The sequence below is a fragment of the Chrysemys picta genome, chromosome 10 (assembly GCF_011386835.1).
Source record: "Chrysemys picta bellii isolate R12L10 chromosome 10, ASM1138683v2, whole genome shotgun sequence".
NCBI classification, from domain to species: Eukaryota; Metazoa; Chordata; order Testudines; family Emydidae; genus Chrysemys; species Chrysemys picta.
The window spans coordinates 50616122-50629820 of NC_088800.1; the positions used below are offsets into that span (position 1 = coordinate 50616122).

Here is a 13699-nt window from a genome sequence, read left to right on the forward strand (position 1 = left end):
GCAGAATCCCAGGAATAAAGGGAGAGTACGTAGCTCTGCCTCTTGCAAAGTCGGGGCAGGCAAAGGAGAACTCTCTGGAGACAGCAGACTGGCCTTCAGTAGGATGTACCTACAAATGTACTGCACAGCAACGGCCAATGACAGAACCACGGAAAGCATGGAAAGGCTGTGGGGATGGAGGCGGAGAAACAAAAACCCTCTTGGGTACCATATTCTAGGCACCCAGAGCCCACAATCATAGACGCAGAGACTTTAAGGACAGAAGGGACCATTGTGATCACCTAGTCTGTCCTCCTGCCCATCACAGCCCACAGAACCTCAGCTACCCACTCCTGTAATAGGCCCCTAACTTCTGACTGAGTTACTGATGTCCTCAAATAATGGCTTAAAGACTTCAAGTTATAGAGAATCCCCCATTTACACTAGCTCAAACCAGCAAGTGACCCATTCCCAACGCTGCAGAGGAAGGTGAAAACCCGCCCAAGGTCTCTGACCTGGGGGGAAATTCCTTCCCGATCCCAAACATGACGATCAGTTAGACCCTGAGCATGTGGGCAAGAACCACCCAGACAGACACATGGGAAGTGACAAATGTGCTAACAACAGAACAACGGCCATACTGGGTCAGACCAAAGGTTCATCTAGCCCAGTATCCCGTCTGCCAAGAGTGGCCCATGCCAGGTGCCCCAGGGAGAATGAACAGCACAGGTAATTATCAAATGATCCATCCCCTGTTGCCCATTCCCAGCTTCTGGCAAAACTGAGGCTAGGGACACCATCTGCCCATCCTACTAATAGTCATTAATGGACCTAGCTACCATGAATTTATCTAATTCATTTTTTAACCCAATTATACTTTTGGCCTTCACCACCAACCCCTGGGAACAAGTTCCTCAGGTTGACTGTGCGTTGTGTGAAGAAGTACTTCCTTTTGTTTGTTTTAAACCTGCTGACTATTAATTTCATTGGGTGACCTCTGGTTCTTGTGGTGTTTGAAGGGGTAAATAACATTTCCTTATTCACTTTCTCCACACCGTTCCTGATTTTATAGACCTCTATCATATCCCCCCCTTAGTTGTCTCTTTTCCAAGCTGAAAAGTCCCAGTCTTTTTAATCTCTCCTCATATGGAAGCTGTTCCATACCCCTAATAATTTTTGTTGCCCTTTTCTGAATCTTTTCCAATGCTAATATATCTTTTTTGAGATGGGGCAACCAGAACTGCTTGCACATTTCAAGATGTGGGCGTACCATGGATTTATATAGTGGCACTATGATATTTTCTGTTTTATTATTTATATCCCTTTCCTAATGGTACCTACCATTCTGTTCGCTTTTTTGATTATTGTTGCACATTGAGCAGATGTTTTCAGAGAACTATCCATGATGTATGTATAGCTGGGATTATTTTTTCTAACATGCATTACTTTGCATTTATCCACATTGAATTTCATCTGCTATTTTGTCATCTAATCATTAAGTTTAGTGAGATCTCTTTGTAACTCTTTGCAGTCAGCTTTGGACTTAACTATCCTGAGTAATTTTAACTCAATTGCTGACCATTAATTCCTACCTTTTGTTTCTTGTCTTTTAACCAGTTACTGATCCATGAGACCTTACCTCTGATCCCAGGACGGCTCAGTTTAAGTGCTAGGGCAATGGAGAACTCAGTCCCTGGCGTCTCCCATGGTGCGTCATATCCCTAATAACATGACTGAGGTTCCGTCCCTACCTGCATTGGGACTTAGCATAGCTCCTCCAAGGCACTCTCCAAGGCCATCAATACATCTCCTCTGTTAGCTCATTGGGAACAATTAGCAAGTCACACTCTGTGTCTCTTAGTACAATGAGGGCCCCTGGCAATCCCAGCGCGAGCATATGTAATCTGGGAGATCTTTCGGTTACCCCAAACCACCATTCCGCAGTGTCTCAAACTATCTATGAGCCCAAGCTAAATTGCCAGCAGACCTCAAACGCCTACAGCCTAGACATGACCCAAACTGAACTCCTCGTTTGGTGAAAGAGACATTGGTAGTAGCACAGGCAGAGAGCAGATATTGTGTGTTGCTTTATAAAGGACAACACAGAAGAGACCTTGGAGTCAACATGTTTGTTGACCAAAATGAGATTCTTTGGTTTTATCTAGGATGGCCAGTGCCCCCAGCACAGCAACCTCATCACCAGCATGAGCTGCTGGGGGATAGATCATGTCCAGCTGTGGAAGCATAGCACCCCTGATGCCTAGCTGGGATGCTGGCAGCTAGAGTAAATCCTGGTAAGCAAAGAGCAGCAAAATATCCCCCCCAGAGACTGATGGAAAGAAACAGTGCCCTACTGGGAGACAGCTAGATTGGCCAGAGTTAAGGCTAAGATTCTGTCACTCATATTTTTAGTAAAAGTCACAGACAGGTCACGGGCAATAAAGAAAAATTCACAGAAGCCCGTGACCTATCTGTGACTTTTACTAAAAATATGCATGACAAAATGGGGAGCTGCAGGCTCCCCACATCACCTAGGGGGTCTGGATCAGTGATGCAGGGTCCTCACACTGCCCGCTGTGGCTCCAAGCTCAGGGCATCCTGGCCGCCTGCGGCAGCTCTGAACTCTGGGGTACCCTGGCAGCTCTGTGGCAGCTCTGTGCTCTAGGGTGCTCATGGTGGCTCTGTGCTCTGGGGCGCCTGCAGAGGCTGGGACTTCCTGGGAGCCTCACTGCCTGCAGTGCCCAGGAGTTTGGGGTCTCCGCACCGCCTTGGAGCTCCAGGCACCCCTGGCTCCACCCTGGCTTGGAGCTCCCTGCTGGGCACCCCTGCCTCCCTCTGCAGCTGGGAGCTTGGGCTTCCACAGTTCCCAGCTGCCAGGGGCAGCGGGGGACCCTACAGCTCTCAGGATGTCTAGGTTATGAAGGACATTGAGGTCCCTAAAGCCATGTTGGGGTCATGGGGAGTTAGGGCATGTCTGGGTTAAAGAGTATGGTGCCTCCAGCAATCCATGGCCACCAAGAATGGAGATGTTGGAAGATGAAAAATGGCCAACTCCCCAAACACTATGGCTGGGTAGTGTTATATGGGACATGTCTGGGGCCAGAACCTCAACTTCCACTGCTGATGCAGGTTTACTTTGCTCAGCATTTGACGGAACGGGTGACCTCTTCAGCACCATGTTGACAGTAACGTGAACTAACAAAGTTGCAGAAGATATATTAAACAACCTCCACCTACAAAAACATGATTTATTTTGTAATAAATCTCCTTCTGTTTTGTTTTTGATGGGAGATGATGGCTCTGGGATCTGAGGGGCTGGGAGACAGCTCAAGACAGTTCAAATTCCTCCCCCAGGTGCTATCAATTAATGCCTTCATTAAACGTCAAGATCAAAGGCAGCCAAAGCTGGAGCATGATGGAACAACAGAGTTCAGCTCCATGAAGTCACCTACAAGTGGTGACAACTTCAAAAGGGGCTGGATAGTGTTGCACCAGCAGGACATGGAAATGGCAGAGCTGCCTGTGCATAGAGGGAATGAGAGAGAGGGCTCTTCCTGGGTCCCCCAGTCCATCATGGGATGAAAAGCAGGGGGACAACCATGGCCAAGTGGACTTCAGCACACGTGCTTCATAGGGAAGCCACATGACCTAGTTGCCAGAAAGCCACCCCTTGAGGAGCAGCTGCTCAAGGGCCAAACCCTGGAGTCAATAGCACATCGCCTGTTGATGTCACTGACAGCCTCAAGTGCTCCCAGTGGAGTGTGGGGCCTGGAGTGTTGGGTGGGGGGAGGGGGAGAAGAGATGGAAAGGGCTTTGGGAAGAAGGCAAAAATTGCTCATCTGGGGTTTCCAAGGAGAATCTTACCTAAAGCACAGTCTTCCCCCGACACCACTCCTCCGGTAGCATCTCAGCTCTGCTCTCGCAGGCTCCATGCTCCCTCAGTCAATCCTGGCCTTCCCTGCACTGCTCCAAGTTTATTCATTTGTTTCTATCCAGAGCACCCAGGGATCCTGCAGAGGGACCAGACGCCCATGGGGCTTGGCGCTGCACAAACACAGAACCAAAAGATGGTGTCTGCCCTAAAGAGCTGACAATCTAAGTAACAGTCTTCAAACTTGATTCTATGATTGCAAAGGGATCGCTCTCTCCTGCAGGTGAGATTTCTTCTCCAGGTTCACTTGGCGTCTGGAGCATACCAAACAGACAAACTCTAAACAGATGAACTCTGGGTCCTTGCCTGTTCTGAAAAAAGCACCAAAGCTGATCTAGAAAGACATGTTTTCCTTTTAAAATTCCTTGGTGGAATTCAAACCTCTGCACCAGCTCTGGATGTGCTCTTATCTGTAGTCAGCTCTCTTTGGCAGGCAAGGTAACCCAGATTTGGTAAGACAAACATGTGCTTCACCCAGGTGAAAACATGATCCCCACAAGCTCTGATGAAGCACAGAACAGGAACTAGTGCCTCTAGCGATGGATCCCTTAGACAGACCCTGGGAGTCCAGGGATGCATCCGAGTGAAATGCAGCATGTGATCTTCACTTCAGAAGCCGCTGCTGTTGATCAGCTGGCACAAGGCACGAGAGTTGTTGTGTATTACAAGATAGTCACCACCTGCCACAGCAGAGCTTCTGATGGGACGCTTGCAGCTCCCATCCACATGGCATCCTTCTGTTCCACCTCCATGAGCTATATTCCCTTGCCATGACTACCCTGCAGGAGCCCCTACGCTGCAGCTATTCCATCTCTATCAGTTCTGCCACAGCTACTGTTATGCCACCTGTGAGTCCCTTACACACCAAGAGGCTGGTTGTCGGTGGCGCACAAAGTTCCCACTGTTTTCAGTGGGAACAGTGGGTGCTCAGTGCACTGAAAGTCAGACCCTTGTTGTGCATGCATTCACTGCCCCCCTTCTTCCACCCAACACCCACTCACCCCTGCACTCCCATGCACACTGCACACATATCCTAGGAGCACTCCCCCAGGCCAAATGCCTGCATGCAAAGACCTGCCATTGCTTTCACACTGGTTTCTAATTTCATGCCTACAATCAATGGCCAGTGACAAACTGCAGGTACAGCTGATAGAATTCTAGCATCTGGCTCCCTGATCGCACCTGTAAATGGGTTAGAACTGATTGCACCTATGCGTATAGGCCATGTTCAGTCTTCATAAGCATTTCCTCTAGTCCAGTAATGTACACGCAACACTGACACACACAAATCTGTAACTGCAGCTAGTCCACACAACACAACCCCAGGAATGTTTTCTTTATTTAGTTTAGTTAGACCCTTTCAGATAAATTTAGTAGACACTAGCATCTAGTTTGGGTGTCATTGGAGAGTAAAATGCACGGGCAGGGTCAGGGCCGGCTCCAGCAGTTTTGCCGCCCCAAGCGGCGAAGAGGAGAAAAAATTTAACAACAACAACAAAAAAGCCGTGATTGGCGGCACTTCGGCAGCTGCTCTACTGTGCCGCTTCATTCTTCGGTGGCAATTCGGCGGCCGATCCTTCCCTCCGAGAGGGACTGAGGGACCCGCTGCCGAATTGCCGCCGAAGACCTGGACGTGCCGCCCCCTTCCATGGGCCGCCACAAGTACCAGCTTGCTGCGCTGGTGCCTGGAGCCGGTCCTGGGCAGTGTGAAAATCCAGTGTATGTTAGAGTGCTGCCCTTGATCTGAGCCACAGTGGTACATGCAAGATCCCATCGAGTGACCTGCAGAGCTTCCTACCCCAGATACACAGTGAGGCAAAGGACCAGCACTCTAGAGCCAGGAATAGGGCAGCAGGCACTGAGGGTACATCTGCACAGCAAGCAGGATCCCATGCCAGCAAGTCTTAGAGCCCAGCTCTACAGCCTCCGGCTTGTGCTACAGCACTAAAAATAGAGGTGCACCATCTTGGGGGGGAGCTCAGGCTCTGAAGATGAGGGATGGGGGTGGGCTTCAGAGCTTGGGTTCCAGCCCCATCCCCAACATCTACACAGCTGGTTTTAGTGCAATAGTGTGAGCCCTGCAAGGCCTGTGATCTGAGACTTGCTGCCATGGGATCCTGCTTGCTGTGTAGATGTATTCTCAGCAAGCTTCTGCCACTAAATTCTCCCACAACAATCCTTAGCCCTGCCTGCAGCATCCTCTGCTATTCTAGTCTGGAGCCCTCACTCAGCTCTGCTGTTGAACCTCACTTTTCATTTGTAACTGTTCTAATCCTGGACTCCCCCAAAGGCTGCACCCTGGCCTAAATCAGCCCTTGCTAGCCTGCTCCTTGTGCCAGTGGGAGGGGACTTTTGATGCTGATTTCCAGGGACTCTGCTGAGGCCTCCCAACACATTTTGCTTCTGACTTACACAAATTATTTGAAGTTGGATCCAGCAAAGTAAATGGCATGGCAGGATATTGAATTTCCTATTGTCATTGTGCATAGTGCATCAAATCGCCTGATTCTACAGGATGGGCGTCTTGCAAATGCCTATGACCATAGTGACATTTGCCTTTGCAGAGCGGTCTGTTGAGGTGTGGATGCACCAGGAAGCTCAGGAGGAAAAGGGATATTTGACTTGCTAAAAGAGCAGCACTCAAATCTAGTTCAGCAACAGCAAACCCCATCTCCAAGGCAGGGATGTTCAGATCTACTGCAAGTTTGGCAGGAGATTCCAGTCTGGGATTTTCCTGCAACTGTCTCAGATGAAAAGTGTGTACTTGGCTAAGCATTTCCAGGCAATGAGCAGCAGAGTCACATGTGCAGCTCTCATCAGGTTTCTGAAGTGTCGTCCCTCTGCAAAGCTGCCTTAAGCTTCTGATACGCACAGTCCATTCACTGTCCCATGCGCCTTTGTGGCACTCATAGCTTAGAAGTGGTACAAAAAGAAACAAAATTTTATCATTATGGTTACTTTAATTTATAGAGCAAATCAAACTCCTTCAGGACGAATCTGTTTGTACTTCAGAAGAAACTCTCTGAAGCCTGAGTCAGCAAAACTCTTTGGTATGTGCTTCACTTTAAGCATGTGCTTAAGTTTCACTGACTTGACTTGGGGCCAGAATTTGTACATATTAGAATGTATATATGTTCAAGAAGGGTGAGAGTTAAGGTTGCTTTGAGAAGCTTGGGCCAATCCTGATGTAATTGAAATCTGGAGTTCTGAAACATCTTCAGTGGTGCCAAAATTGGGCTGCTCAACTCAAAATTTCTATGTGGTGGGGAGATTAAAATCTCAGCTCTAATGTTTGCATTCGCCAGCTTTTATTCCACATTGGCTGTGGCTTTCCCGGGAGCCAGTGTATGTCAGCATGCGCATTTGGGTGAAATCTGCTTTACCAAGCAAGTACCTTTTTGCTCAGAGAGGCCACTCTGCATAGTCCATTCTCAGTGGGCATTGTGCACAGAACAGAAATGTGAGCACCTGGCAACCCCTTAATTCACAAAGCATTAATTGGATCAATACCATCTTTCAATTGCGTGCACTGCTATTTATAAGTCACTGGGTAAACAATACCATGTAATTGCATAGAGTTCCTACAGGGGCTAGTTCCATAATTAACATAATAATTGTCCATGTAATAACAGTTCTGGAACTTCCACTGTACATTAATGGCTGACATATCCCTCCCTCTGCCACATAAAGCCTTTTGAAGGAAGACTTCCATTGATTTCAACTGGCATTGGATCAGGCCCATAGCATCTTCCCAGAGTTAAACTCAGGGCAGTTCCCCAAGGTTTTTTTATAGGAGGGCAAATCTGGTTCTTTCCCAACTCACCAGAGCTTCGGGACGGAGATCGCAAACCAGAGGTACCCAAGAGAGAGAAATGCCACAATGCAGGGACCAAACCTGAACCTCAGATCTAAACACTGTCAGACTTTGGGGAGTTCTAAATCTGAGATCAACAGAATCCCTCTCTCTTCAATGGAACAAGCCAGGACCTCCGATGGGAGGGGGAATGTGGGAAAAGTTTTGTTCTGACCTCAACAGCTCAGGCTCCACTGTAGGTCATTTATTCCCTAAAAGGGTGAACACTGAATCTACAGTCTGAGCAAAAAACTCACAGGGCCAGATCTTCAGCTGGTGTAAAGCAACAGAGCACCATTCTCTTCAATGGAGTTACACCAATTTACACCAGCCATGCCCCGGGCCATCAAGGTCCACATGTGGGTGGAAAGATGAAGGAGGAAATTCTGGTTATTGAGGGCCTGCTGCAAATACTGGTATAGTTGAGGCTCACATTCTGGACCTCACAGTATGACAGGTCGATGCACTGAGTGGCTTCTAAAGTTTGCTGCTGACTGAAGTGACATTGACAACAAACCAGTGCCTCCCTAAGTGCAGCTAGTTCTGGGGTGCAGTCTCCATGTTCTTCTGCACCTAGGAAACAGGCATCCATAGCCCTTGTAAGGCACCCCAGGAGCCTCCACCCACGGGGCAAAATGGATTTGTAATGAATCACAGCTGGCAATGCTGCCCTAGTTGGTGGCACCCAGGCCCCTCCCCCAGCTGAAAGCTGGCCTCATTTCGGGATCCCGGAGATGATAGAAACAGTTCCCATTCGGCTGTGTCACTGGGTTACAATCAGCAGTAGAATGATGGTGGTTGCATAGTAAGCTTTCCCATGGACTTCAATGTCTTGTATCAAGTTCTCCCAGCACTTTGGTTCCCCGCCAAGACACACTGCTAAGAGCTGTTACATCTTCCACATGGTGGAGATTTTAATTAGGCACATGTCATGTAACATGGGTGCCCCTCCCTCTTTGCTTCCAGGCTTTCACAGCTAACAGGTGGCACTGCCTACTCCAGGGGGGCACACAGCTTGAAACTTGCAGATGTGCCCTAACCGTAGGCCTTTGTTTCTAGCTGGGTATGAAGAATAAGGTGCAGGGGGGGGGGGGATGCTGGCTCTGTCGATACCCAGAATGCTCTGCCAGCTCAAAGCGGGGCTGATGTCTGAATCCTGGGCACAACTGCAAAGATTTAGACCTTCCTGCATATAGACTGCTCCAGCTGGGAGGGGAAGGCTGTGTGTGCATTCGTCACCAGTTTTATCTCACCTGTTATTTGATCTTGTTACAGAGTGGCCCTCTGCTAACCCAGCCCTGACTAAGACTGCTAGAGAGGGTGGGCATGGGAGAGAAGGGGTTCTAGCTGTGTGGGAGGCGTGAGAGGTGTGGGGGGAGAGAGCGAGAGAGAAGTGTGTGCACATGTGCAGATAATGGCACCAGAAAACCCTTCTGGGCTCTTGCTCTTGACTTAACAAACATCCAAGGGGAAAAAATGCTATAAAAGCCAAATAGCAACCCCCTCTCCCTGCACTAGGCTCCGGTGTGTGTGTGTATGTGTGTGTGTGTATCACAGCGGAACGTTTTTGCACCTGCCAGTGTCTCATGCACCTTGGTGAATGAGCTCTAGTTGGCACAGAGTCAGACAGCAGCAAGTGCCAGGCTGGTGCCCATTGAGATGGCTCCTTTGCCAAAGTGCTGTCACCAGCGTCATTAGCACTGAGCATAAGAAAACCTATTGGGGCGGGTGCTGTTAATTCTCCTCCAATGACAGCACCCGCCCCCTTCTTCTGCCCAAGATCAACACATCACATGGGGCCTGCTTTAATGACATCACCGGTCAAGCTCTGAGTTCATGGGAGAACTGGGGGCTGATACGAGCCTCGCTCCTTGCTCTTAGGCAGGCGCCTCCTGAACTGAAGCACTTGGATGGCTCTGAAGGGATTCGTCGATGTATTTATATATTTACATATGTCTGTGCAGAGCCCAGTTCCATGGCTTCTGGGCATGGCGGCAAGGATGAAAATGAACATAAAAGAGTCACCGGCAGAGATAACCAGTTTAAAGCATTGATGAGAACCATCCTCCTCCTTCTCCCAATTGCAGAATCCGCAGCACTCTGCAAATGTCCACAAGTTAATACTCCCAGCAGCCCCTGGAAAGCAGGTATTGCCTAGACCTGGTTAGACTTTCCCAGCAGAATGTTTTTCTGCACAACTACACAATCAGAGAGAGGGTTTTTTCTAATGTAAAATAAGAAGGTAGCAGGGACAAATGGTCAAAGCACAGACCTGGGATTCATGAATGCCCCAAGTTATAATCCCTGCTTTGACACTCACTTCCTCTGTGACTGTGGGAACGACACTTAACAGCTCTGTTCCTCACTTCTTCGCCTGCCTCTCAGGGCTCTGAGGATCACTGGATAGTGGACGTGATGGACTCTGGATAAGGAAAGCACTACCTGTGTTCCAAGTGCTACTCTGCAAAGTGGCCACTGCTTTCTGAAACGGAGCTGCAATGTGTTTATTTGACCAGGATTATCTGCTAGTAACGTGACATGGAGAGGTCATTCTGCTTGTGCAGTAGCTGGAGCTCTTTGAGATGGATGTCCTCTCGGGGGCTTCACTCCAGGTGCGCCCCATGTGGCTTTGATCAGAGTTTTGGTAGCAGTGCCTGTTCACCCCATGCCCTACACATCCTCATGCCCAGCAGCAAGGGTATATAGGGCTGCACGAGGGTATATAGGGCTGCACGGAAGAACCGCCCTCAATTCCTTCTCATCTGCCAAGTCCCGCAGAGCAAACTCTGAAGCAGAGGATGGGCAGTGGAGCTCCCACATCTCAAAGAACTCCAGTTACTGCATAGCATGAATAACCCCTCCTCCTTATTTGAGTAGCGTCCCTATGGGAGCTCCACTGCAGGTGACTTCCCAGCAGTATCCTCATCAGGAGGAGGGAGAACTGGAGCGGAGTCCAGTACTGAAGACACGACTCCATTCCCAAGGCAGCATCTGATCTAGAAGAATGATCCACCACACAGGGTTTGGAAGAGGTACATATTGACAGTGCAGATCTCAGCATGGGGCACATTTAAATAATGCCATAGAGATAGATATCAAGTTTGTGCAATGGACTGGCACTTTAGGACAAGGTTTTGTATTGGCAGATTCATAACAAGAAATAACACGTCCAGAAATCCCCCTAGAGAGTCTCTGGGTGTAGATTTTGGACCTGTCAGCAATTGAGATGAACAGCCTGGGAGACTTTTTAAAAGACTTGGTTCTGTTTGATGGGGTTTCAGGAAAAACAATGGAAGATGGAGGACTTGGCTGATGTAAAATTCAGAGGACATTTTCAGTAGATACTTAGGTATGGACAAACTGTTAGGTATGGAAAAACACCTTCAGCAGTAACTAGAATTCTTCGAGACATTTGTCCCTGTGGATTCTCCATGAGCTACTCCTTTGGTTTGGAGTTCCCTCTGCAGGACTTCACACATGAGAAGAAACCGAAGGTGATTTGCCTGCGCAGCCCTATATATCCTCAGTATGGGGCATGAAGAGGTGCAGTTTCATGCATGGATCCAATGGGCACTGCTACCAAAAATCTGTGATCAAAGGAGCATGGGGCACATACACACCTGAAGTGGAGCACCCATAAGGGACTCTACTCAAAGAAAAACTCTGAGATTAATAATCCTACTCCTTCTTCGGGCTGGAAAACTGGGACCAGTTTTAACCTGCTGAAAGTTGTCTGCAAAGGAAAATGAAAACGGGCATATGCCTTTTTTTATTTTCATTTGTAGATTGTCTTTAAAATACCATTAATGTCTACAGTGGAGCTCCATCTATTTACACCAGCTGAGGATCTGAGCCAACCCTTCACCTTGGAACATGACTGTGATGTTTGGTGGTGAAGGGCTTGCATTGCAATGTACTTCTCATCTTCCTGTATGAAGTACTGTTGACTTTACCCAAAAAAGCTATTCGAAAGAACATTTAAACAGAGATGGCAGCAGCTAGCCCTCAGAACGGCAGCATGTATAACCATTAAGGTACCAATTCTGAAATGTGGGGTGATGCCTGTGTCTGCATGGAGTCCAATGGAGCATTACAGAATCTGGGCCTAAACTGCGGGAAAATAGAGAGGGGAAGAGAGGGGCACTGTCAACATAGAAATAATATTAATCTTAGCCTGTTACTAATTACACCTTTGATTACTGCAAACAAATAGTTTTAACATCTAACTTACTGTTCACCCTTTAAGTTCTTTTTTCCTGTTGCTGTCACTCAGCTTGGGCCTTGAAACTAGATGAATCAGTTTCACTGTAAGTTTACAGTTGTTTTCCTTCTCTGATCCTCCAGCCCTACCACAATGCTCTTGTTTGTGGGTTTCCAATGGTTCAGACAATGGTTTAATTCCCATGCCAAACCTCCTTCCATTGAATTACAGAACAACAAAAACCCAAACATTTCTATTCATATTTTGTTCCTACAGACACACACGCACATAATGTAGGCCTTACCTAAGTTGACAGTGTCCTTTTAAACAGTCTGCAGGCTGTGGGAAGTCCAGAGTTTAAATTCAGAACCTCATTCTAGTAACATAGGCTATGAAAATGTGCACTATGCATCAGGCCACAAGAAGGAAAAATGTGATACATTCTCAGCAACACAGCCATCTTTACTATGGACCACAGGAGTTCAAAAAACAACCTTAGTTAACAAGAGACCTAGTCGCTAACAAAACATCATGCTATTGGACATATAAGAGAGGCCAATCACAATCACCAGAATAAAACGGTAACCAAAAGAAACAAAACTTAACAGAAGTGCTAAATGCATTGTGGGAAATGCTCTGTAGCAAACCTATATTGGCAACATCAGTGAGTGTCAGTATGTGTGCACGCATGTGTGCGGTTTCCTTTTGCCTTTAAAAGAAGTACAAAGGATGTCCGGCTTTCACACAGCTCCAGTGTTTCTTGCACTTTTTTTTTAAAGGAGAAAAAATAATTTTGTTCCAAGAACTGTGTGCAATAAAGTGTTTCTCCTGGTATAGAAACAAGGACAGTTAACAAAACAATCTTCTCTGCAACATCTTTTCAAGTTGCCTCCTTCTCCCATCCACACTCCCCACGCCGCCTGGAAATCTCTGGCTTATCCTTCAGTAAATCCCAAATTTAGATTGTACGAGGGAGGGGGAGAATTATGTATTGTTGCTGCTGCTTCTTTGTGATTTTTTTCTACTCACTCTTCCTCCCTCCTCACAAAATATTGACTTTCAAAAATCCTATTCCAGCTACTGCTCCCCCCAAGGCTGTGAAGTCTTCTGTGCTCCACCTCATCTCTTGCAGTCATAAAAACCAAGTCTTGATGTGTCTTTGGTTAAAAAAAAAAACACAAACAAGTAATACACAGCCTAGTGTGATCCTATTCCACCCTGGGGATGTCTGATGAGAGGGTGTCTGAGTAGGAAGGAAGCATTGGAGACGAGCTGTTTGCTCAGTGGAAGTTGAGGTTCCTCTAGTTTACCCTGTCCACTCCCCTCCTTTCATACTGTGGTTGCTGGCCCATACTGGAACAAAAGAGGGGATGTCTCTTTGATTCGGACATAGAACCGCCCCTCAGGCCAGGCGTTGTGGAGAGAGAGGGGTAAGAAGTCGTCGGGCAGCCACTGCTCGGTGTCGTCTGACACGAACACTAGTCCAAAGTGATCCAGCTGATCCTCGCTGTAGCAGAAGGCATCCACGTTGCCCAGCACATTCCGGGAGACCTCATTCATCTCCAGCACCACCAGCTTCACCACCTCTTCTGCTGACATCTTGGTGGTGACGTGCAGCTGTGGAAAGAGGGGGCAGAGAGACAGATGGTCAGCGGGGAATAAGAGAACCGGGAGGTGTCACAAGCCCGCAGGCATGAACCAGTGCATCTTGGGCAGATCCCTTGCAAATGAAAGG

The 13699-nt window shown here is 47.9% G+C and overlaps 1 protein-coding gene across 26 annotated transcripts in view; it reads right to left on the minus strand.

Annotated features, from left to right (window-relative positions):
- Nucleotides 1–12408: 12408 nt before the first annotated feature.
- The window catches only part of LOC101934605 (ankyrin repeat and fibronectin type-III domain-containing protein 1-like), a 615848-nt gene continuing 614557 nt past the window's right edge, over nucleotides 12409–13699 (minus strand). For all 26 annotated transcript variants that reach the window (XM_065558676.1, XM_065558669.1, XM_065558681.1 and 23 more), the window contains one exon: nucleotides 12409–13581. In XM_065558676.1, coding sequence (XP_065414748.1) covers nucleotides 13294–13581 — 288 coding nt within the window. In that variant the 3' untranslated portion in view covers nucleotides 12409–13293. The remainder of the gene's footprint in view (nucleotides 13582–13699) is intronic.